This window comes from Chlamydotis macqueenii, chromosome Z (assembly GCF_036417535.1).
Source record: "Chlamydotis macqueenii isolate bChlMac1 chromosome Z, bChlMac1.mat, whole genome shotgun sequence".
Classification (NCBI taxonomy): domain Eukaryota; kingdom Metazoa; phylum Chordata; class Aves; order Otidiformes; family Otididae; genus Chlamydotis; species Chlamydotis macqueenii.
The window spans coordinates 23,920,532-23,947,704 of NC_141593.1; the positions used below are offsets into that span (position 1 = coordinate 23,920,532).

The 27,173-nt window shown below is 38.4% G+C and overlaps 1 protein-coding gene across 1 annotated transcript in view; it reads left to right on the forward strand.

The window, feature by feature from the left end:
* The window catches only part of ARSB (arylsulfatase B), a 66,515-nt gene that overhangs the window by 33,260 nt on the left and 6,082 nt on the right, over positions 1-27,173 (forward strand). The window contains exon 6 of the mRNA XM_086770561.1: positions 7,700-7,770. Coding sequence (XP_086626687.1) covers positions 7,700-7,770 — 71 coding nt within the window. The remainder of the gene's footprint in view (positions 1-7,699; positions 7,771-27,173) is intronic.

The following is a 27,173-nucleotide window of genomic DNA, read 5'->3' on the forward strand; positions in this document are numbered from 1 at the left end:
TGCACTTCTCATGCTGTCTGAATTAACTGGGGTATCCCAAACCCCATTAGTTCAGATAATGGAGAGTCTTCTGTGCATTAAAAGAAAAATGAGTTAAATGTCATACATCTTTCCTCTGGAAAAGAATACATCTGAATATGTGCTTATTACTGGTGCATTGGGCTCAGCAGAGTAAGTAGAATAGAATGTAAAAGAATAAATGAAATCAGCATTAACTAATACAGGTGATTTTTTCACTGGAACAAACTATCAAAAGAAACTCTGGTCTTGCCCCTTTGTGATATCTTCAGCCAAGATTTATAGGCAATCAATCCTTCACGTTTCAAAGCTTTTCTTTTATTCTAATATTCTTTTATTTTACTAAAATGGGATGTAAAGTCTTTAAAACCAGAGAATCTGCAGAATTTTAAACTTCTGTGGCCAGCCCTTAGTTTTGCAAAAATTATATGGTGATATTGATTTAAATTCCTTTGTTTCTTCTTCGTCTGTGCTGCATGTAATGTATTCATTGATGAGGCTAAATCCTCTTGTCTGTGTTCTTAGAAGTTATATTTATTTTAGTTGGTCTTCGAATACAGTTTTACTTCGCATAAGAATGATTTAGGATGGAAAGTTTAATACTGCAAAAGGAGGATAAAGGGACTAGCAATTCTATTCCCTACAGGCTATTCATCTGAGAATTAGTGTTTTGTTTCTTCTAATAGTCTTTGTTCTGTTTTTATAGCAGTCAGACAATATTATATTGTGTGTGTTATAACCTTCTGTCCCTTTCTCAGGGTTCCCACCTCAACTTGCAGGAGAAATGTAGCTATTTATGTAGCAACTGCTGAATTTTCTGCAATTTTCTACGTAGTGTATTACAATAAATCTGTTTTTTGTGTGTCTTGATATCCTAGACTGAAAATTACAGGAGTTCATTCCTAAACAAGTAGGAGGAGTGTTTGGGTTAGGGATTCTGACAAGAAATTGAGAGTTAGAGCAAGTAGAGCTGAACCCATCTACCCATCTCTGGTTAGCCCTACATAGACCTTGGAGTAAAAAAAAACCAAACCAAAACCAAACCAAAAGAACAAACTCAAACTCCCAAAACAAAACAACCCCCCCCCATATCTTGAGTTCAGAATTGTTTTATTTGTACCTTTAGTAGGATTATCTGTTTTGAAATTGCTACGCCTGATTTATTTCTTAGTGCTGCCTCTGTTTCTGAGGAGCTATGGGGTAGTTTTCTGTACCAGCCAGAATTTGCAGAGAGCTCATGGCCTTGTGCCCAGGTGTACTGTATGGCTCTCTTCCAAGTGGAAGAAGATAAGGATTTGCATAATTCAGGCCAGGAACTGTTAACTACTGGGAAGGAATGGAGGCTCCTATCCAGCCAGAGACAGTAAAATGTTTTACATGCCGATGTTACTGTGGGAAAATTTAACATCAGCAATATCTTCTTAACCACAGGCTTTTCTTCCAGCTACCAGCAGAATTCCTGCCTAATTCAGGTGCAGTTTCAACCAGGTATTCTTTCTCATGGACTGATCTTCTCAGATCATATTAATTCAGCAGGAAAATTATACATGGGAAAAGATAGGTACAGCTGTGCATCCCCTACATGCTCCTGGCACTTGAATCTTATCTCTTTGTGAAGGGACTGAATGTAATTTTCATTTACAAATGAATTGGTGACCTCCAGTATTTTCAGTAGTGCCAACCAGAGAGCCTCTGCCAGGATGGGGGGAAAATATTGGGTTTTATGAATTGTTAGGCTGCTTTTTGGCAGACCTTGCAACTGAAATGTCAAATTTCACACGATTTTCCCATGTAATCAGGAGAAATAAGTGTATTAGATTTCAGGATCATAACTCAAAATGTCACTTGAATATTGGATAGCAAACAATGAAGGCACAGTGCCCTTTCAGTGACATCTAATGGAAAGTTCAAATATGTTGCTCATCATGAGTGAAATTAAATTTTGCTAAGATTCTACCTCATTTGAAAAAAGTAAATTAATAGCCAATCCTTGCATTGTATCTGTATTTTTTCAGCCCAGTTTAATACAAGTAGCTGCATGTGCCTCTTGTGATTTTTTTTTTTTTTTTTTTTTTGTGGACTTTAATCCTAAGCCTACTGTTTCATATGTGTGTAATCAGAGGGGAACAGGTTATAAATTTGGAACCTTGATTTAGATGTTCAAAAGAATGTATGAGACCATGCAGATAGATACTCTCAGAAGTCACAAAAATATTGGATCCATTCCAGTGTCTGTCTGATCTGAGTCTATAAATGGTCAGTTTTTGAAGGATGTGTTCTTAACATTATATAAATACTATGGAAATTAGATTTAGATTTTGAAAGCCTAATATAAACTCTGAAATCCTAAACCAAAATTAACTTTGTCATGATTTTAACATGATTGGTAGTCCAAATTAGGAATTGCATTAACATGACACTAATTAATACTAAGTTATTGGAGTCAATAAAAGTGCTGAAGTCCACATGTGTATACAAGTGTTCATTTTATGCCTCCTTTACTTAATTTTGACTTGAAGAACCAGAAGAAAGTTAACATTTAGGAGCAAATGGATGAAAAGAGAGTTTAGGAGCACATGTTTCTTGTGGACAAAAATATCTTCTTTGGCCTTCTTTTTAGCTAGTTATCACATTTCTTTCATACAATACACGCAATTGAGGAATTACAATGTTATTTTTCTCATTGTTTGAACTTCTTAGGTAAAAAATTTGCATGCTACTTAAAAGCTCTTTGACAGGGACTTGGAACTGAAAGGCCTGTCTGCTCTTCCCAAATTTATCTGCTGACCTAGTAGTGTAGGAAATATTGTTGTAACACTGTATCAGTGAGAGACCCAACAGAAGAGGAATGTGATTTATAATTGAAATCAAGCAGGTTTTACTTGCGCTCTCACAGTCTGATACTCTCACTCACCGAAAGATGTGTGTCTAAGAAGTCTGCCCAGCCAGCCGGTCACCAGGGCAGGGGTTTTCAAGCCATGCATCTGGCACCGCGATGCTTGTGACCATATGTTCGGCCCAGGATCAGTTATGATGGTGCAGAGGTCCAGGGACTCCAGCTATGAAGTCCTTCTAGGATCTTTTGTGTTCTTCTTAGGTTGGTAACCATGCACAGGTTCTGGTTATGCCTTTTGGTACCCTTTTGGTGCTGCTTCTCTGTCCTGTCCCACCTCTGTGTGTCACTAGGTGCTATCACTGGTTTAACTCCGGATGTCCCTGTCCTGTGAAAATTGTCTAGATGTGTTGGGGTCTTGCTGACCTACTAATCTGAGTGCCATTAACACCGGCCATTATGAGAGCCCTTCCCATGCTGTATGTTCATGCTGTTGTCTCCATACGCAGATCTTTCTCCATTCTTGGCCTTTAAGCTACAGTTTTCTACAGGAAAATATAATAGACCACCAAAACCACTTTTGCATGCAGAAGTTTATAGCTGCATATCTTTAAAACTGTATTTCCTAAACTTTCTTTTCCTCCAAGTGCCTTTGGAGTTAGATTTAACTTTTCCTTTAATGTCTGTACCTTCTTTTTGAAAATAACTTAGGATAGTATCATCGTACCAGCGCATTTTTGGATATCCATCAGACCATTCCAATCTCAGGTATAAACCTTGTACGTAAGTCACAGCAGACTGCACTTTTCTAATGCCTTAGATTACCATGAGTAACATTGAACCTCTAAAATCATGTACATATTAGAAATTATATCAGAAAATACACCGATAATATCACTAATATATTTTACAAAAAGAGTAACTGAGAATACCAAGAACAATGAATAGAAAACAATACTAAAATGCAACTAGTGAAGGAATCTAAACTGTACTACATGTTTTCCAGCAAGTTATCTCAAAAGGCACTTGCATTTCTAAGAAACATCTGTTCTCCAGATGCTTGCTACTCTATTGAAATCAAGACATTAGCCAAAATAATTTTCCTTATGTAGAAATTTGCTGTGGTTGATACATTGTTTTGATATATTTTGGTTTTTGGTACTGAATATCTAGTATGTCTGTGCTCAGAAAAAGTGTTTTATTTTGCATTTACAGGAAAATGGAAAACCAAATGGGAGAGCACATGAAGGAGTATGATAGGCACTGAGAGATTCAGGATAGAAGTCAGTTAAAATAGCTGATATTTCTTCAAAGCTTGTTAGCAAGTCTGGACTTTCAAGTTTTACTCATACCTTTTGCAGGGAAAGTATTCTGGTTTATATTTTTGTAATGTTGGAAATATCAGAATTGATTGGATGGAGTAAATGAAGGAAGATCAACTTAAATTCTTGTGTACCAAATGGTTGCATTCATTTTAGGAATTAAACACTTTGAAAAAAAATCATTGTTTGGTATAAATTGATGCTGAAGAAAAGGCAATCTAAAGCTGAGAATAAAGTTTATTTACAGCATATCTGAAATACAATTATTTTAGGAAAGTATGTACAGATAATGACACAGAGAAAAACAATATATGGCAAGGTTATAAAGGCTCAGCTTTTGCTGAGTGACACTGAGGATGCTTTTGTGCAAGATAAACATATTTACCCTGAAAAACCTTGGATTCCTTCCCAAGGACATCTTCTGCCTATTTAACAACAGCAGCAACAAAAGTGAAAGATCGCATGTAGATGTTTCTTCATGTTCACAAAGGAGTAAGATACTTATGTTTTAAAAGCTTGGCAAAGTAGAAGATTGAGCAACACTCTCAGCATAAACTATCTGATTCTCATACCAACTCTGAGGTTAGCCTGTATGTTTCCATCAAGATGTTCTTAAATAGAGGATTTTTTTTTGAGAACAATGCCTTTTAACTGCTTAATTAAATAATCAGTTAGACATGGTAGAGTAATAACTAGACAAAATTAAAAGTTCCTTAATTTTAGGGAGAGGAGCCATATATTAGAAGATTGGAGTCTAAAAATAAATATTCTAAAATCAGAGCGCTGTAAGATATGGTTACACTGGAAGCTACTAAAATACAAAGGCAGGATTCCCTAGAGAATCTTACTGCTTTTTTATTCTAGCTCTACTGGCTAGAATATATTCCTAATGCAAAATATCCTTGGCAGGACATCTGTCAAGGTGGATCTATTGTTGAGGCTGTGGCTTTTGAGGGGACTGAGGTCAGCATGGAACTTCATAGATTGGAAGGAGGACAGAGTTTAGGCACAGGGAAAGGAAACTCTGCTACAAGTGTAAATTCTCTATTTGTTGTCCCCAGGACATTTCTTCTGTCTTCCTGATGTCTTTTGCTATCAGTCAGTCACTTTCTTCAATGTACAATGCTATCGTCTTTTCTCTGGCTATAAAGGCTTTAAAAGGGTACTGAAAAATGTAGATACAGCTCAGAAGCAGCAAAATGAGAATTATCTTCCCAAGCAGTTATTGCAGAGTCATTCACATGCTATGAATTTGCATCCTACTTTAAGTTGTACTAACTGGTTCATGTTACTGTTACCTATGAACAGATGGCGAAAGGCATACTTGACCACTGCTGTAAACAGTGTTTAGAGACAGTAAGAGTCTATTCAATCAAAGATAAAAATTGATTAAACAAGGCTAAGCACTCTTCAGTTAAGAGTGTGACCACTGTATATAGAGGACAACCAGATGATCAGGTAAAAAAACTGGCTGGGTGGCTGGGCCCCAAGAGTTGTGGTGAATGGAGTTAAATCCAGTTGGCGGCCAGTCACAGGTGGTGTTCCCCAGGGCTCAGTATTGGGGCCAGTTCTGTTTAATATTTTTATCAATGATCTGGATGAGAGGATCAAGTGCACCCTCAGTAAGTTTGCAGATGACAGCAGCTTGGGTGGGATTGTTGATCTGGCTCTACAGAGGGATCTGGACAGGCTCGAAAAATGGGCGAAGGCCAATTGTATGAGGTTCTACAAGGCTGAGTGCTGAATCCTGCAGTTGTGTCACAACAACCCCATGCGATGCTACAGACTTGGGGAAGAGTGGCTGGAAAATTGCTTTGTGGAAAAGGACCTGGGAGTGTTGGTCGACAGCCAGCTGAATATGAGCTGGCAGTGTGCCCAGGTGGCCAAGAAGGCCAATAGCATCCTGGCTTGTATCAGAAATAGTGTGATCAGTAGGAGTAGGGAACTAATCATCCCCCTGTACTTGGCACTGGTGAGGCCACGTCTCAAATACTGTGTGCAGTTTTGGGCCTCTCATAAGAAAGACATTGAGGTGCTGGAGCGTGTCTGAAGAAGAGCAACAAAGCTGGTGGAGGGTCAAGAGCACAAGTCTTGTGAGGAGATGTGGCACTTAGGGACGTGATTTAGTGGTGGACTTGACAGCATTAGGTTAACCATTGGGCTTTATGATCTTAAGGGTCCTTTCCAACTTAAATGATTCTATGATACTAGAGTGTGGTGTCGGTGGGGGAGTTAACCTTTCACACACATTTTGGGAAAAACATTTTTTGTGGTGGTTTTTAATACACTGAATTAATAACACTGTAGATTAATTATTGTACTTCCTCTGTATTAATTGCAAGACTCTGTTATCTGAATACATAGAATCATAGAGTGGTTTGAGTTGGAAGGGACCTTAAAGATCATCTAGTTCCAACTCTCCTCCCCTGGGCTGGAACACCTTCCACTAGACCAGGTTGCTCAAAGCCCCAACCAACCCAGCATTGAATCATTTAATCTTTCATCTGATGCTCCTTGTTAATTTTGTACTTATTCGAAATGTGTAGCATCTAGAAATGCCTTTTAGAAATGGAATAGAACAGTAGTTATTTTAATTAGTTGTTATTGAAAATTTTACATTAATTATATACTTTATATATTAAAATAACAGCCATTTTTGATGTTTCCACTAAGTTTTATATTACCTTATTTTTTTTTATTCTTAATGTCAAGTGGTTTAGGGGTCCTGGTTGAATTTTTGAGTCATACAATGAAGCTCCTTAAGAAAAAAAAAACATATAAGTTAATTGGAAGTTTCTGAAAAGATGTGTTTAGGTTCACTGTCAAATAATAAAATATTGTTGTGTCATAATGTAGCCATGGTTCTTCTAATTATGTCTTCTTACTCATGTTGCCCTTTGTAAGTACATTTCTTTTACTTAGTTTTTTAGGACTGGGATTTACTTAACTCAGAAAATTTATGGGTAAGTTTGGAGGCTTATTCCACACCATCACTATGTAGTCAACGGCTAGAAAAAGAGGGATGATCTTTTTTTTTTCCCCCAAGAAGATTCAGAGTATCTAAATAATCCTTGTGATCTCAATTACAAATCAAAGGTGGTTTTTTTTGAGAGGTAGCCAATGCCTCTAGTCTTTTTTGAGACAACTAGCCAAAACGCTTTCAGCACTCTAGATGATGAGTCTCATTCAGGTATACAGAGAGCATAGCAAGTGTCATGCCAGCTTACACTGCAAAATTTTGTTTTTAAAGTTGATTACTGTAAAACCCTGCTTTGTTAGGGCCAGTTCTGTACTCTATAAACTTATAAGTAATCCCAGTAAACACCAGTGAGCTCAGGGAAGACTGACAGGGGCAAAAGCTGTTGCTACTGGGCTGGAAAAGAGCATTCAAATTAAAGTTGATAGCAATTAATTTATGTTATGAGCTCATTCTGTCTTAGGATGACAAAAAGCCTTAAAATAAAACTTGCAGAATCCTAAGAAGGTGTAGAAGGAAATTAACATTTCCTTTTGAAATCTTTCCTAGTGAAGGAAGACCTTCACCCAGAGTGGAACTGCTGCATAACATAGACCCCATGTTTGTGGATGACTTCCCATGTAAGTACGCTACTGATTGTTCAAGACTTATTAAACATACAGTTTATCTTCTGAATGCTCCTTGTTTTCCTTCAGTGAAGTATTTCCTGCCAGGTGAAACAAAAAAAAGAGTAGGATGCCTTCTGCTTTTAAGTAAATTTCTTTAAAATACGGAGACGTCATCCCCCAAGTACTGTAAGTACTTACTGAATCATGACCAACGCATGCTTCCTTTTTCAGAGAGCTCTGAAGCACTACTGAGTAATGAATAAAGTACTTTCAAACATGGAAATGTTGAGGAGCAGCCATGTGCCTGAGATGCACAGGGAGGCACGCTAACAAAAAACCCTACCAAACCCTATCTTCAGTGCTCCAGGCTGGCAGGTAGTTCCCAATGAACTGCTCACCCTACCACGTCTTGATATATATGACTGTGCAGATGGAAAACTTGAGTTCGTGAGAAGCTGAGAAGTTCCAAGCCTTGTGATCACTTTCATTCCATAATCACATACGTTGGATCTTTAATGCCATAATCACATGAATTGGAGCTTAAGTTTGCCAGTTCTATAGCTCTTTAAGCACTGTCTGTTTTATGATTCAACAAAATTATTATTTTGCTAAGGAGTACAGACTTCTCAAGCAGAGATTTTTTTCATGCGTAACATTGGAACAGGTCCTTTCCAGTGTTTTTATAGCATTTCTGTATTTCATTAAATAAAGAAATAAATGCAGGCAGAGCAAAAGTTGTGCGGTGGTGACAGTGATCTGTTGCCTGCAAGACAGATACATGTTGTGCTGTAGTAACTGGATGAAAAGTGGTAAGGTGGCCTTTTACAATGCACATCTGGTTTTGTGACGCTTTTCTCAGAAGAAGCATTGTGCCTAGTACTGGCTGGACAGCACTGCCTGCAGATAATTCTTGCATACTGACAGAATTAAGGTGTGGCTACTCCAATTTCCCTTCAAAGGATGCTCAGTGAGTCGTAGCATTCCTGTACAGTGTTATGCCCTGGTGTGGTATTTTCAGGCATACTTCAGAGACCATCTTTTCCTTGTGGGAACTGCTGTGATTGAGCTCAGTGGAGATGTTTGCGTAGACAAATTCCTGGTGTAAATAGAAGTGGGATGAGCAGAGGAGGTTTTCTGGAGCCTAAGCTCAGGAAATACTTCCCTGGATCATTTCCATGATGCCGTACTCTGATGATACTTCACTGTTTGCTACATACAGCGTGTCCTTACTTTTTATGTGTGTTGCGTGAGATGTGGGCAGGGAGCAGGGCAGGTGGGCAGAAGCTGTTATAAGTGCAGCTTTTATGCTGGATGAGATGTGACTTAAGCATCACAAACAGGGGAATGCCTGTAAATTTACAATGTTTTTATATACCTTTCAAAACTGGAGTCATTAAAAACAAAAATATAACTCTTCATCCTCATGTCCTTATGAATCATCACCCTGTCTCTTTTCAGCAAAGGCCTATAATTTTGGCAAGTTACTTGGTGCCACTTGTTTTACTTTCTCCCTTAATAGCACTTTTGATCAGGAACAGGCAAAGTTCACCTCCAAATCAGCATACCTTACATTTTTCCTAGTTTTGATTTTATGATCTGATTCTTAAAGCATTTGGGACTAAGTAACTGTATCTCTGATAGGTTTGCCAAGATGTATGACTGTTATACAGGATGAAATATACATTAAACTGTTCTTCAGATCACTGTTCTTTTAATTAACGTAATGTTTCTAATGCAACAGAGCATGTTGATTTATAGTCCACTGTTGGGGACAAGAAATACGGCTTTCTTTGTACTTCATCTACTGTCATAATGTGCTCAATTTCTTATAAGTTAACTAAAAGTTGGAATGGTTTTGTGCTTTGCAGGATGAGTCATTCTATTATTTATGATTCTGGTTTTGACCCTGCTAGTGAAATTATGCTGTGTCATATAGGGATTAAATTTTTTATTTAGCAATCTGAGTAACTGCATGTATGTAACTCAGCTGATTCCTACTTAGCATCTGTTTTTCATTTGTGCAAACTAGTAATAAGGTTAGAATTAAGATCCAGATAAATGGTATTGGTGTCTCTACTATGGATATATTAGGGAGATGCAATGCTTGGAGTATATAAGTACTTTCATATTTTCAGCACTCATGGCTCTCTTCATGTTTTAAAAAGAAAAAGCATCTTAAAATAAACTGTCCATACAATCTTCCCATCACCAAGATGAGAAACTGTGTGTCACTATTAGTCTTGGTCTTTCCTTGACTGTTTATTTTTTTCCTTGTCCTAACTGTCTTGAGATCAGAGTACTCTTTGCCTACAGTGCTGAAATATATGTATGTATGTTTTGCTGAGTTCTTTCTCACCTCCTGTGTAGTCTTTGGCCTTCTTTACACCTGTCTTGCCATTGTCCTAGTCCACTTAAAAAATCACATCATCTAAATCATCTGGTGTCAGATGAAGTATTCATGTTATACTAATACATTATTTTTTGTGAAAATTGAATTAGAAAGTAAAATAATGACTGAATGATACAGATTAGCCAAGTCTTTGGGTTGCAGAGTACTGTGGAAGAGCAAAGAGGAACTGAAATCTCAAGATCCTGTTAAACATAACCAAAAAACTTCCAGAATGTTGCAGATAATCAGGCAAGTTCTGATAATAATATTAATAAGGAAGACACTGTACTGTTGTAGTTGTGCACACATAGGGCATTAAGTTATTGTACTTACACTCAGTGCAGGTTCACTGCTCCTGGACTCGAGTGCTTTTGCATGTAACATATACATTATTTCAGCATAATATTTTTATTTGATGGATGCATTTATCTTTATCTCTGTCTGAATAAACTGATACTATATATTTTTGGTAGCATGAATGATGGGGTGTCTCATGTAATTCATTGGGTTTTTTGACTCAAATAGGAAAACTGAGCTTTGTTCTGTTCAGATTTTTTTTTGCAATAAAATAAGCATTTCTTCAGGGAAGAATTTGTGCAAAAGACATAATTAATTTAGTGCCTTTGCAAAAAAAACTTAATTAATGTAGTGCCAACTCAACTGCTACAGCCAAGTATTCAACGGAATGTTAAGTTAAAGGTAGGAAATACTATCCTGATTACAGAGCTAACTGCATCTTTGCTGCTGTGTTTTGTTAGAACTGACCTTGACCTGCACGTTTACCACTTGTGGGATAACGTCACACAGCTTTTCAAGTTCTCAAGACTCAGTGCTGGTTTCTAACCTCAGGGCATGAGCCAGGGTTACTCAGGCAGATCTGATCAATCTACTGATCAGCATCTACTTAGATTTTTTTCAGAAGCTCATGTCCAGTGGTAAATACTATAACCCTACAATAGTCTTGTATCAAAGTACTGTACTTCTGTCCTATTATTAATATTAAACAGCAAGAAAGGGAAAAAACCTCTGTAAAGTAGTTTGTCTGCAGTTCTGTTTTACAAGAAAATGCTGACAAGTCTTATTTTACTGACCCTTTCAAGTAATCGTCTTCTCTCTCAGAGGGCAAAATTTCTTCATTCAAGTATAAACCTTTGCAGAAGTCTGAAATATATTGCAGTGTTTTGGACTGTAATTCCTCATTTGCCATCTTCAGTGCTAATAAAGGGAATCCTGTCCCTGACCACAGACTTCGTCCAAACTCCCTCTGGCCTGGCAGGCCAGTGGAGTGGTCAGGCTTAAAAACAATCTTTTCTCTTCAATGAAATGATCTGGTTTGTGATGCAGACCTACAAGAATTGTGGTGGTGTAACAGAGGACATGATGGAGTGAAAAATTAGGGTGGGATCTCCATAAACTAGGATGGGGAGCGGAGTGGGCTGTGGTCTTTGTAGCAAAGCCAGTCTGGTTGTGAGCTATTGCCAAGATGGCCGGCCTGTCCTCTCCCTTTCTTCCATGCTTTCATTCTTCTCTTGAGTTGGGTCTGGAAGTCACATGGCAACAAGATGAGTCTTCTGAGAGATCAGCCTCCAGACTGTCCTGGGTGGTAAGGGGAAAGGAGGAAAGGTTGCTACCACATCAGCCAGCTGAATCAACTTGCTCTGTAGCTGTATGACTGGGAGTGGTGGGGAATGTGTGATTGGTGGCAGATGGAGGGACTGGCCACAGGACTCAGCAGCTAGTTCAGCTCAGGCCACCAGCAAACCTCAGCCTGAGGCAGCAGTTTCATGGAATCTAAGCTAGTGTAGGTCAGTGCTGCTACTAAAGAGGAAATCCTGCCTCCCGCAGCGCCTCACCACTGCTCCCCTCTCTTGTGGGTCACCAAGACCGCTCACAGAGCCAGGCTGTGAACCAGGTCGGGATATTGGTTCAGATTTTAATAACTTTTTTTTTTTCCTTCTGATATATCTTGAAATTACAGCCAAGTGCTCATTTTGGCACAAAGGATGGGACTAGAAGGAATTTCAGGAGACAGCTTTAACTCTGAAGTTAAACCCCGAGACTTCAGTTTCATGATAAGTCATGAAGTGATCAAGCAGATTTCTGCCAGGGATGTGCTTTGCTTCCTCCCCTCCCCATACCCAGCCGCGCACTCCTGATGGCTTATGTTGCATCCATTCTGGCACTCCTCAGATACCTCCTCCCTGGACCGATCCAACTTGCTAGCCTGGTTTTCCTCTGTCAGGCAGGTTGAATCTGCTCATTGAATGAACTGAGGGATGCCAGAGGCAGCTAAAGGTGGGGGCGAGGAGGGCTGTGTGGTTGGAAGTGAGGAGGCAGAGGGAGAGAGAAAGTGAACCTTCTTAGTGCTGTCTGGCTGCTGCTGGAGCCAGAGCCCTAGGGGGAAGGAGTGGAGAACTGCACCTTCTGGTTGGATCTCGCTGACCTAAACCAGTCTGGTGAGCTCTGCAGATGTAGCTGAACCCAGGCTCCTGAGAGGTGGTTGCTCCTCTCTCTCCTTGATAAAAGCCATCACTTTTGTGTTTCTGGTTGTTTCTTTATCTCCCTGTTGATGATTTTCAAAAGGGATGGATGTATGTCTCAGTTGCTGGGTCTCATTGTAGATTTGTAATCTATTGGAGAATCATTGGTATGAAAGATCTATTGTCTTCCGGGTTGGCGTCTGAAACATTCACATTTTCTGCTATTTTAAAGTGTTTGGTAGTAAAATAGGAAAATTAAAAACAGAAAGCTGAAATTATATTGAAACAAAGTATCATTTTATCTGTAATGTGTAGGTTAAGAAAGTGCAAATAAAGTGCATAAAATAACTTAAAAGTTGCATAAATCAAAAATATTATTTACATGTGTTGGAAGGAAAAAAAATACAAAATTATTTTGCCCCATTTTGTGACTTTGTCTTTAAAAAAAAGAAAAAAAACAAGTTGTTGATGGTTTGGCAGCTGTGTGGGTGACGTCAGCTCTTCCATTGTGAAAGATCTGCTTTCTTTTAGAGAGCCTTATGGCATTTCATCAAGTTTTGGTGATTCAGCTGAATTAAAAACCAACTGGATTTAAGTCTAAATTCCCTTAACTGCTAAAGCAAACATATTTCTGACCACACAGTCATTGCTAGATGGCCTGTCTTGAAGCTGTATTGAAACTTTATATCCCACAGAAGGCAATTTTATTTTGAGAATCAGGACTAAATGACATAGTGAAAGGAAATGTACTCTTTAATTCAGAGTTGTTAATCAGAATCTGTCAGTACACACTGTATTATTTTTAATCTGACTTACTAAATTTATTAATCAATTTAGTGAGTTTCACAAAGCTTTGTAGACTACATATGTAGCATCACTTGTTCTGCAAAAAGAATTTTAATTTATTTGAATTAGAAAGATGTATTCAAAATAAATATGTTGTTGGGTGGAGCTCATTTAGGTAGAAAAAAACTTTTACCTGCGTTTAAAATTCCAGACTTAACCATAAACTAAAACTTCAAAGGCATAATAAAATTGTAGGCTACTAATTGTAGTCAATTTATTTTGAAGATTTCTATTCATAGAGGCAGACATCCAAGACAGAGAACTTGTAAAAACATCTTGTGATTTTTCTCCAAACTTTTATTTGCCTTGAGCAAAATTAATCAAACTTTACATTGCTCTTCTTGACATTTGAAAAAAAGGCATTACCTCATATATTGTGCTATTAATTGCCAAAATAAGTGATTGCATATAAGAGACTAGATCTGCTATATGCAGAATGAACATATGATGTATTACAATAGAGAAACCATTTCAGTTCTGGGACTGATATATCATTCATGGGCATTAAAATTGCATTATAATGGGTGTATGTATAAATGTATGTTATATCCATATATGTATACCAAAATGATTCATCTTGATTAAGGAATAGACACTCTAGGCTCCTTTAGGCCCCATTTATTACTTATTTTGCCCAAGTGAAAGATGATTCCTGAGACTTTGCAGACCAGAAGTGATTTCTTCCCCAGTTTTATTACTGCTGATCTAGCTCATTTAGAAATATTAAAAAAAAAAAAGAAAGAAAAAGGTGGAAAAACAATCCCTGGTAATGGACTTACTCAGTAGCAGCAGCAGATGTAGGTATGCATGAATGAGTGTGCTGTGTGGGTTTTGAATGGGGTAAATACACTCCATGTCTATGCCAGACTAAGGCTCAGAATTCGCTCTCGGAGTAAAAAATGTGCAGAAAAGAGACCAGTATGGTTAGCTGACTGAGCTCTTGTTAGCTGACTAGCTCTTGACAGTTGGACTAGAAGAATGGTCAAGAATGGGGAAAAAAATTTGCTTCTCTGAATTTCCATTTGTCTGCAAAATTATTCATATGCATGCTGACCGTCTGGACTCTGTCATCTTTTCATTACAAGAAGATCATAAATTGCAATGACCCCCTGTAAGTTTCCTAGGCAGGAGTTGCCAACATATGACCCTGGAGCTGTGCATGGCCCTCAACCACTTCACACAGTGCTTTTCATGCTGGTCTGGCAGTTTGGGGAAAGTTCAGCTCCAGTCTCTCATGGGACCCTGCTGTTCCAGCCAACTCTGCTGCCATTCACATCAGAGATAAGTGATGTTTTTCTTTTGGCTGTCAGCTATATGAAGTTTCTGGGGTGTAGCTCTTGCTGTCGGGAAGATTGGGCTGTGGTTATACATTGCCTGGACTCTTAGCCCACCTGCATCTCAATGTTAACCATCCACCACTGCAGTATTCAATATTAAGCGTACAGGGTTTGCACATGTGGTGAGTCTCATAAATGCTAATACCCATGTTTCCTTTGGGATGTAGATAATCTCTTTTAGAATTTAGAAACATTAAGTCCCTTGATAAAGTGTCTAATGCCACTATCAGGTCTGGAATTCAGAAATCCCTTGGTACTGCTTCTTTTTTATGTTTCATTACATCCTCTACCTATTTGAACATAACACTAACATTTTCTGGTTTTATGCATGTCTTAACATACATGTTAGATTACATTTTTCAAATTAAATATCCCTGAGCTGGAAATTTATAAAGTTTTAATTGTGCACAGCATGGCAGAGTCAGGTTATATACTACTCAGTTCACTTTACCTTGAACACTGCTACCTTACAGTGATGTGAGTGGGGTTTGGGTGTTTCATGTATATGGCCGTCTCAACATTACCTTTGACGTCTTCAAAAATTCATAAATAATATTTTATTCTGTTCAAATCTGGAAAAAGCAAGATTTTGAATTTTTTTTTTTAATTTTTCCATCAAAAATGAAAGTCAAGCGTTTGACCTTGTAGGCTATATTAATAAGTTTGCTCTTATTTAGAATAATTTTATTTTTTTATGTAATAATGTAATTGATTCAGAATGTAATAATCTTGATAAATATTTCACCCAGTAGATGTTCACAGGGAATTTCACTGCCATAAGTAATTCTGTATTTTACTCAGTTGTTTGTATGATGTGGTTTTTTGTTACGTTATAATCTGTTGTAAAAATAAAGGGGAGTACTTTGAAACAAGAGAGATAATATTTTCATATGCTTACTCTTGTTGAAATTAAGTTAAGAAGGCTATGTGTATTGAAAGGTAAGAGACTGAGCATGATATTCTAGTATAAGTCTTTCCTTTAGAATCAAACATTATTATGAGAAAACTGAAATTAGAAAGGATAATAGTGGATCTATATATTCACAGCATTGAACTAAGTTAATTAAGATAGGTGAGCTTTGGTGCATGAGTTTGTCTATGGCACATCCCTACGCCTTGTCAGCATTGTTGTAGGAAGTTATAGTGTCTCAGGGCTCATCTGTTTCTTCAACATCAGTATTCTATTAATTCTTCCAAGGTTAAGGTCACAGCTATTCCTCAAACGTTTTTATTTTAATAAAATAACAGAAAGACTCAGTTTTGTAGAAAACTCATTATTGTCATAAAGCAGCAAAAGGTCACAAAATGTCTTTCCTCAGTGAAGTAGGAAAACCCCTTATTTTTTCAGTAATTCATTGTCGCAGCATAGGCTGGAAGAGCCCTTCACATTTCCAGAGTTTCCTTGACGAGCTGAAAAAATAACTCTATACATCACAGTTCAAAAAAAAAGATAAATCATTTAAAAGTGCATATATGCAAAGGCCTTGTTAGTCCACAGAGCCATCCACATCTCAAAGTAACTACACCAAGCTTGTCCTTCCTTCTTACACATTTTCATGGACTTTCACATTAATTAAGGCATCACACCTGGAAACACATGTGCAACTTCAAAAATGTACCTTATGAGGATGAGCAAAGACAAAGGTTATACAGATGTAGCTGAAATGGAAGAATCGTCACTTTTGAAGGGCTACTACTGACTGCTGAGCTATCATTTAAAAACACTGTAGAAAATGTTAATCATAGAAGGTTTTGGGTTGGAAGGGACCTTTAAAGGTCATCTAGCCCAACCTCCCTGCAAGGAGCAGGGACATCTCCAACCAGATCAGGTTGCTCAGAGCCCTGTCCAACCTGGCCTTGAATGTTTCCAGGGATGGGACATCCACCACCTTTCTGGGCTACCTGTGCCAGTGTTCCACCACCCTCAGTGTAAAAAAATTTTTCCTTATATCAAGTCTGAATCTCCCTCCTGTTTTAAAACCATTGCCCCTTGTCTTATCACAAAAGGCCCTGCTGAAGAGTTTCTCCATCTTTCCTATAAGCCCCCTTGAGATACTGGAAGGCCACTAATAAGGTCTCCCCAGAGCCTTCTCTTCCCCAGGCTGAACAACCCCAACTCTTGCAGCCTGTCCTCTTAGGAGAGGTGCTCCAGCCCTCTCGTCATCTTTGTGGCCCTCTTCTGGACTCCCTGCAACGGGTCCATGTCCTTCTTATGCTGGGGGCTCCAGAGCTGGACTCAGTACTCTGGGTGGGGTCTCATGAGAGACAGAAACAGAGGGCAGAATCACCTCCCTCGACATGCTGGTCATGCTTCTTTTGATGCAGACCAGGACGTGGTTGGCTTTCTGGGCTGCAAATGCACATTGTCATCTTATGTTGGGCTTCTCATCCACTAGCACACCCAAGTCCTTCTCCACAGGGCTGCTCTCAATCCATCCTCTGCCCAGCCCATATTTGTGCCTGGCATTGCCCCAACCCATGCGCAGGACCTTGCAGTTGGCCTTGTTGAACTTCATGAGGTTTCCACAGGCCCACCTCTCCAGCCTGTCAGGGTCCCTCTGGATGGCATCATTGTAAGCATGAATGAAAAACTGTTGGCTTTGAAAGACTGAGGAGAAAAGCAAAAATGAGTTTACTTTATCTATGTGAGGAGGTGAAAGTGTAGATGGAAGAAGGTGCATCATGTGACTTTGAGCCTTTTCAAAAAATATTAAACATATTCTCTCCGGTAGTGAGACGACTTGTCTATCTTCTGTAGTATATCAGTAACAACAGCTGTCTGTAGCACTGCAGTAGGCCTAGAAAACAACCACGAAGAACTTGTTCAACTCTCATGTTGATGGTATTTGTTTGTTATTGTGAAAAGGGAAAATGCTACTTAATTAGGCAGTGCTATTTGAAGCTACCTTGTAACTTTTAGCTTTAATTTCTCTCAGATTTTTTGTCTTTGGTGATTCATAAAAGGCAAAAGTCTAAGAAGTACTAAATAACCTACTGATTATAGGTTTGTTAATGTACAAAAAGCAATGTCTATGCAAAAACAGTCTGTGCACAAACAGAATACTCTTATATAAACTTTCTTTAGTCCAAATAATCGGCCTGGGCTCAGACTGTTGTTCATCTGTTAAAGTCAGACACTGAAACTTTGATATGTAACTTTTCACGTAGTAGAAGAACGAACCTTCTTTTTCTGTATTTCCCTGTAGATTTTCTCTCAGAAAGACTAAATTGGCAATGGATATTAAAAAGCTACAAATCTAATACAGCAAATGTTGATCAAGACTTTAAAATATGCTTATTTTCTGAGACGTACAGTAAGGTCTAAATTTTGGCTTTCTTTTGGATGATAGTGTCTGTGAGTGTTATGATAAGTATCCATAATATTTTGTCCTGCTTGTTTCTCCATCTCTTCCCAAAATTCCAGTCATGGAAGTAGGAGTTAATTTGGAGAAAATACAATGAAGTTGCTTCACACCATAGAATCATAGAATGGTTAGCGTTGGAAGGGACCTTCAAAGGTCATCTAGTCCAACCTCCCTGCAAGGAGCTGGGACATCCCCGACTAGATCAGGTTGCTCAGAGCCCTGTCCAACCTGGCCTTGAATGTTTCCAGGGATGGGACATCCACCACCTTTCTGGGCTACCTGTGCCAGTGTTCTACAACTCTCATTGTAAAAAATTTTCTCATAATATCTAATCTAAATCTACCTCTCTCTATTTTAAAACCCCTTGTAATGGTCACAACAGGCCCTACTGAACAGCCTCTCCCCATCTTTCTTGTAGGCCCCTGTTAGGTACTGGAAGACTGCTAGAAAGAATAGATTAGATATTTATAGCATCCATTACATCAGGAAGCATTAAAAATTTCCTGCATTTTGTGGAAGATATCTCTAATTTCATTTCACAGTTCATTGGCTGAGATTTGGTGAAGTTCAGCAGTCATCAATAAAGACCTTAAGACAATTTTCAGAGGATTGAACTGGTCCTGGTAAGAATGGCACTTTTAGCTGGGGCTGACTGTACCTCAGTTGGCTGTCTTGTGTGCACTTTATCTCAGAGCTGAATCAGTTGCAGGAGGAACATGACTTGCATTCATGCCAAGATAACAATACGCTCTTTGCCAGAGCAATAGGGAGAACTTCTTAAAACTCCTCCTGGAGTTTGCTTTGCCCTGTGTATTTCTCGAGGAGAACTAAGCAACAAGCTGCTTCACAGAATCAAGTCTAGCAAAATATAATTTTTGCCACGAAGTCTCCATTTTATAAAATGCAAAAAATAAATTTCCAGCCCCACCTACAGAGTTTCTAATGCATCTACAGGAAACAGTGCAAATTTTTCTGTTTATGGGCAAGTGATAGTTTTGCCTCAGGAATCCTCATCTACTTGTATCTAAGACTTTTTATGCTTCTGTAGCTATAGGGGGGAGAAATACTCCCTCTTCCCCTCCAGTTCCATTTATAAATGTGTGGAGAAAAGCCCTGTGTTTCCATACTGTTTACAAACAAACGAGGCATTAAAAAAGACCTTATGTTTATAAATAGAAGATATATAAGGTCTAAGTGTGTGTCTGTCGTAGTTCAGCCCCGATTGGGACCAGACTACGCAGTCTGTCTCTCGCTCCCCCCACCCTCCGAGAGAATAGGGGGAGATGATATAAGAAAAAACGGCTCAAGGTTTGAGATAAGGACGGGGAGAAATACTTAAAGTTACCGTCATGGGCAAAACAGACTCGACTTGGGGAAAACTATTTATTTATTTCTAAAATTAGCAGGAGAATGAGACAGGGAACAAGATAACCTCCCTCTACCCCTCCCTCTTCCCGGGCTTAACATTATCTATACTACCTCCCCTCCCGAGCGGCACGGGGAGGGGAAAGGGAATGGGGGTCGCGGTCAGTTCATCACGCGTTGTTTTATGCCGCTGTGTCATCGTCGGGGGAAGAACTCCTCGCGTTCCTCCTCTGCTCCAGCGTGGGGTCCCTCCCATGGGCCACAGTCCTTCGTGAAACTGCTCCGGCGTGGGTCATCTCTTCCACGGAGTACAGTCCCTCTAGAACAGCTGTCCCAGCGGGCCCTCCACGGGCCACAGCCTCCTTCAGGCCTCCACCTGCTCTGGCGTGGGGTCCTCCATGGGCTGCAGGTGGATCTCTGCCCCTCCGTGGACCTCCATGGGCTGCAGGGGGACAACCTGCTCCACCATGGTCTTCACCACGAGTTGCAGAGGAATCTTGGCCAGGAGCCGCGTTAATCCTCCCCCTCCTTCTTCACTGACCTTGGCATCTGCAGCCGTTCCTCACAACAGGCTGGCAGACGCCTGTCAGGATACTTTTTACATCTTGTTCACTTCTCATCTCCTCTCCACTTCTTGCAGCCAGGCTGGGCCGAGTTGGGCCCAGTCGGCTGCCTGGCGGGAGGCCAGAGGGTGAGGCCTGCAAGGCCCACAAGGCTCGCGCCTCCCCCTCTCTGCCCCCCGCTCAGCTGCTTCACATCTTCTCTCTTTTTTTTTCCTGTTTTCCCCTACTTAAATATGTTATCGCAGAGGCGTTATCACGGGACATTCTGCTACCAATTGGCTCGGCCTTGGCCAGCAGCGGGTCCGCCTTAGGCCCAGCCAAGTCCACTAAACAAAGGGGAGCAACTTCTAGCAGTTTCCTACAGAAGCTACCACCTTAGGGCTCCCTCACTAACAAAACCAGAACAGTGTCCTAATTCTAAAAATATTAACTATGTCTTTTGTTCTTTTGCTTTTTTATTTCTCAATAAAATTTTCTTTGAAAATGTTGTCTCACTCTTATCTTGCAGATGAGTAATTGATTCATCTGAGTGGTTTAAGACTTAGGTACTACAGAAATTATATTACTCTGTTAGAGACAGTCATGATTTTCAGAGAGTTTGGAAGAGAGTTGATTTCATATTCACCAATGGAAATGAAAAATGTAGTACTTTCACTGCTCTGAACGCTATAACCACTGTGGTCTAGTGTATATATTAAAAACTTGAACCATGTTCAATATATTGTTTCCTGATATTTAGGAGGAAAAAATTCTTATGTTAAAGTAAAGCATGTTAGTGCTTAGTCCAAAAATATAAAGCAAAGAAATTCAAATATAATGGAAATCCAGTGTAATTTCTGACCCAGTCCATAGATTCGTAATACTTTTATTATGTGTGCAACTGAACAGTATGAAGACTACAGCTTTCCAATTGCTAAAATTGTCTTCACCGGAAAAGGTGTATACTGAAATATATTTATTTATTCTTATGTTCCCACATTAAACCTTTCTGCCACCTTCTGTCCATTCTCCCCAGATCCGGGTACTTCCAAACTGGAAATATCGAAGTAAATCTGTGTATTTTTTTTTCACATACCATTCTGGTGTTTATGGTGTAGCGTACAGACCCTAATTTGGATGTATTTTTAGACTGCCTGCAAATCATACTATAGACCAGACTGCCTGTAAGTCAAAACCACCCTGTGCCTACAGAATATTGTGCATCTATGGATGCTAGAAAAACATGTAGATAATTGTATTAAAATTTAGAAGATTATAAAAAGTTAAGAATCTTTTGCAAATGGTGTAGCCACTAAATTAGCTTACTTTCTTAGAGTTACATACAGTCTGTTGGGGAGAAATCTCTCCTGAAAGATAGGAAATCACAGTTCAAACTCCTTTGTAATGACCAGGGAAACTCAGGGCATGAATTTGAGTCCCCCAAGCCCAGAAATGTATCTCCAGTGTTGGGCTAGATTTTTTTGGAAGGTGGGAAGAAACCTCTAATTTCGTCAGGTACATCCCCATGTGAATGTAACCCTTGGTTTTCAGTTTAATTTTTTTTTTTATTAAAAATGTATGAAAATTAAACATTTAATTTATCTGAGCCTCTTGTATATTTCCATTTTACTGAAAATTAAATAAGTTCAGCATCAAATTGACATCTGTTTCTAATTGCTTTAACGGACAATAATTTATATAGCATGTAGTTGGCTACGGCTTTCGGTGTGACATCAGAATTTTCTCCTTTAGGGAGGAAGCTATTGGACAGTGGGAAAATGCCATCAGAGGAAAGTTCCGAAGATGTGGTTGTGGGAAGCTACTACACTGACCACAAAGAAAAGTTATAAGGTTGCTTCCTGAGTTTCACTGCAGTGAAGCTATGGTTCATTTCTCGACTTTCTGTTTCCCTGTCTGGCTGCATGCTCCTGTAAAGAATCAAGTGTTTGGGTGCTTGTTACCTGAAGTATGCCTTTATTCTTCTATTTCAGTGCTGCAGGGAAGATCAAGTGGTATCTTTAGGTAAATAGTTTCTAGATCTTAACTTCTGAGCTTAGTGACATGGATTTTGCAGCAGGGAAAATAACTCTGGAGTTCAGTTTTCTCTGCTCATCCATAAGCCTTAATTTTTGGTAACATTCATGGGGTTGTGTGCTGTTACTGTTTGGTTTTTGTTTTGTTTTTTTTTTTAAATTTTCTTAAGCTTTTTCTTCTGAGAATTGATAAATTGTGTATTGGTGCTTTTGATTTGTTTTGATTTCAGAATCACTTTAATTTGGGGATAATTTGGGGGAGCGGTTAAAACGTGTGTTGTTGTCAGAAGTGATTGTTGCAAATACAAATGCGGAAGGTTTTCATACAAAGGTTTTGTCGAAAACACACTGTGTCTACTGAACTGTATGGATAAAGTGGAATTTAGCTTCATTTGTTTGATTAAGAGGAGTTGGTAGGGTGTAAATTCCTTGTTTGTTACTACTGATGCTTAACTCGTCTGAGCTAGAGCTCACTGGAATTAATGGAAAGGTTCCCATTAGTTTTAGTGTCGGGTTTTTTTCAAGCCATAACAGACTTCCCGCTGTTTGACAGTTGAGCATTAGTAAGGGATAGTGAGCCTGACAATCATGGATGTGGTGAGATTTCTAAGAGGTTGAAGGCTGCTTTTATGAGGGTAATTTTTATGTGGAGTTCTATGATATTTAAGAAAGACTGTGATATTTTTACCTACCACTTCTGCTATTGTAGCACAAAATCAGGCTAAGGTGATTCAAAGGAGTCTGCAGTGTCTACTGATAGAAAAATAATCACCTGTGATTTTTTAACTGCTTGGGTTTTCTTTTCTATTTAATGGGCTTCATGTAAGTAAATGTTTTAAATCCTGATAATAGAGTCAAATGGTTTACATCAGAATAGGAGCTGTGATGTGCAAAACCTTTGATTTATTTTAAGGGAAGCAGTAGGAGAATTATACCATTAACATCTTTCTGACAATGTACAGAAGCTGGTGAATATAATAGGGATTTCTTGGATTATTAAAATAGTATGTTGATTTTAAAGGTTATAATGAACATACTAGAAAACATTCTCTTTCTGTTTGAGTTTCATATATAAGTGGTATTTGGTTCACCAGTCCCAGACTTCTGTCTGGAGACCTCCTCTGTGGTTTTTATAGACTACTAATCAGATCACAAGAGGCAGAGAGGCGTATGCGTTGCCTTACTATGAAAATAATACCAGTTCTGTTTGTTGCTTTTAAGTTCTAGTGGAAACAGCCTGGGTTTTTTTTTTTTCAAAGTGCTTGATTCAATTGTTGAGCAGAATTCTACTCCATAACATACAGAGTTGTTAACTCCTCTCTAACAAAAACTTTTTTTACAAAGTAAGTAAACTTTTTTTTTAAGCACTCATAATGTTTTAGAGTATAATTTTGGCAGAATTTAAAAAAAAAATTGAGCATTAATTTATCCCCTTAAGACTTGTCATTTCCGGATGACACTACTTTTTGAAAGCCTGTTGTCGTGGTCTGACAGTCTTCACTGAGTTGACTATCTATATACACCAGATTGAATTATTTTAAATGCAGTATTTTTTTTTAACATATGCATAAGTGTCACTTCGTTCCCTAAATCTGCCTTACTGCAAGCACTAGTTTTTGCAGTTCAGTAGTTTTTTTGTCTTCTAGCTATGTGATGCAATCTTGTTACAGCTGTGTTCCTTGCTCTGAGGGCATAACCGACTGAATCCCGTAACGGGTGCCTCTTGTCACACCTGTAACTCTGTATGTGTCTCTCCAGCCTCCATTAGCAGAGATATGTCAGAAAACATGAGCGCTCCCAATGATCCTTCCAAGAGACTTTGCCAACAAGCGGGATTTTATTGCAGTGCTATCTTAGTGACCGTTGTGGCTTATGTGGTGCTTACTGGCAAAATGAAACCTCTCTTATCATACAGGGGTAAGGATGGCAGGGGATCAGCAGCTCAGAGAGATGTTCCAGCTTTTTTGATAGCAACAAGCTGAAATGCTATTAAAAGATTTTACAAAGCAATAGAATAGCATGGAGGTTTTCCACAAAACATCTTTGATGATTGAAAAAAAATGGCATGTAATTGAATCTGAGGATGTAGCCAAGATTATATTTGTTCAGAGAATGTAGTCTAGTCCAGTTGAAGCAGAGCTGTTATTGGCAAAAGCAGATGATGAATTTCCTGGGTAAACAATTTTATGTTCCATTCAGTGTTTCAGCATGTTTGAGTTTTTCTAACTGTGGGTACATGCTGTGTAGTAGTGCCATTCTGCATTGTAGAGGATGTCTAGTCAGGTCAGGTAGAGATAGTAGTCACATTGAATGTACTAACAACTACTAAGATTATGTAGTTTCACTCAAGATACTTCATGAGGTCTCAGTAGTAAGCACTCAAACTATTTGGCCTATGTGTTACATTGATATGTCCTCTGTCAATTAAAACAATAAGGTTTTGATTATTTGATTGCATTTGGCTCTACGTCACACAAGGTGGGAAGAACCTTACTTTGGTCATGCAGGGGATGGAAGCAACCTGGTCCCTGGAGTTGCCTAGAACACATGAATTTAATTAAGCAGAACATACATCTAGCAGAGGATTTCTCAAGGGATTGCACATGTCACCCAACTTTGTAACTGGTTTCTGAACCTTTTCAGTCATATGGTATTCTTTTTGAGATGGGAAGACCAGAACTAGTTTTCCAGTAGCACAGAGCTTTTTGTTCTTTTTCTAATAATTTCTTGCACTCAGTTTTTCTTTTTGACAAGTGCTGACGTAATTCTGAAAAAGCATCAGTTCCATCTGTCATGATCCTAAGGTTTCACTCTTGGACAATTATGGGTGACATGCAGGCCATCATTTTATATGTGAATTTAGGATTGTTAGTTCACATATTCACTTTACCTCTATCTATGTTGAATAGCACTGTGTATTTTAAGGCCCATTCTCTCAGTTGTTCTTTACAGTCATCTTTAAATAACTTACAATCATCCACAGTCTTTGTAATCTCACTGTTCAGTTCCTTTTCAAGGTAATTTGGAATATATTCAACAGTATTGGTCCCAATACAGATTCCTTTAGTGATCCAATGGTGGCCTCTCCAGCATGAAATCAAAACTTTTTTTTTCTTTCCCATTTTATTAGATGCTTTTCTGTCCACATGAGGATCTTTCCTCATGTCTCATGGTTGCTTAGTATCTTAGCATAGGTGGCCATGTGGTATGAGAAGTAAACTTTTCTTCTATGTGGATCCTTTTATGTATTATTTAAATATTGGAGTGGAGTAACCAAATAAGTGATAGGGAGTGTTGTATACTCAGACAAAATTTATACTGAAGTAGAAGTCTTGAGAACTACAGAGATAATTTTTAGTTACTAAGAGAACACCTAGGGAGTCCCTTTGTGCAGTATACATTGTAAAGTGCAAAATACCAATCTATTTAGACATCCTGGTAGTGTAACATGCACACATACTTGTGTTACAGGAAATGTTGGTGATATTCATGCTTTGACTGAAAGCTCTTAAATGTGCCTTACAACTGCAAAGCAGTAGCACCTGTTTATTATTTGTTTCAGATGTATTTCTCATTTGTACTGGAAAGAGTGTGAGCCATCTAAAATCTTAATTCACCCTGGGTTTGTGGCTTTTCTTAATGCATGCTTTTCAGTCTTTTCCATCAAGCAGGTTGCAATTAAGCTTGGAGCTTTTTGTTATTATATTTTCCCTATCATATGGCTCAATCTGCTGCTATGTTATACTGTCATAAATAGAAGTTTAACCGTAGAGAGTGTGGATATTTTTCACTTTTTCCTTTGGGAAATATACTCCAAAATGTAGATAACTTCTAATGTCCTTATTTTGCAGATGAAGAAACAAAGGTAGAAGCTTCATTTGCTTCTGTTGTTCGTAAAGGGCACTGATTATATGTAGCTGCTTATAAAAGAATGGTTTTGGTATTGTGTAGGATATTGGAAAATTGTAGAGGCATAGTCAATCTGACACTCACTTAAGCTGTTTAGATTAACTCTTTGAGCAGGACTCTGTCTCCCAAATAAATAATAAATTAACGTTCTTTTGTCTTTCTCCAAAATTGCTCTCCAGTACCCAACATTGCCTCCCTGCACACTGTATCGTAGACCATAGTGTACAGAAATATGGCATGTTTCATGCAATATTGGTTTGGACTCTTTACACATTGTGGTTGGGACCTTGCTAAATGGTATGTTAGAGAGAACTGTGTACTCTTTGATCTCTTACCAACCAAGAAAACTTCTTCTTAACGTGTGTCATTTTCATAATCTTAATCATAGACAGAAGGCAGAATACTTTATTTTTAGATGTACTCTCTATTTATATCTCCACATTTTAGGTTTCTACCAATTGCTTGAGTTAGTCTCATTGAAAGAAAGAAGAAGGAGAGCTAGGGGAATCAGAAGAGTAAATGATCTATATGTAGATGTATATATATATGTTCATATATATTGGTATGGAATATGTATTCCCCTACATATTCCCTTTTTAAAATCTCAGCCAAAAATTCACATTTTTCTTCTTCCTTCTTATGATTAAATATTGGCTAGTTAAGATTAAATTATTATATGCTTAAGAAATTTATTACATTTGATGAAATGTTTCCACAAATTTATCTTTTAGACTGAGTGGAAGCAGTGGGGTCTTTCTTTAATTAAAAAAAAAAGTTCAGATTGTACCTATTTTTTTTAACCTTGCAATTTACACAATATGAGTGTTGACTGTCCTTAAATCTTCTTTTACAAATTATGGTGACCTGGTACTGGAAATGTTTGCCTTGCAAAGTGGAAACCAAATGATTGAAACAAATCATAGGAAATATTTACAAATATTCTGATAGATCTGAATTTTCCAGCACACCTACCAAGTACTGTGTTGCAGTGGCTTTTTGTTGTTGTCTTTCTTTGGTTTTTAGTTTTTCCTCGTGATTTAATATTAAATATTTCAGCAAATATCAGTGAGACCTGTCAGGAACATCATAAGACCTAGAAAAATAAACAAGTTAGATTTAGTAAAACTGGATCAGCTCATCTTTTTTTTT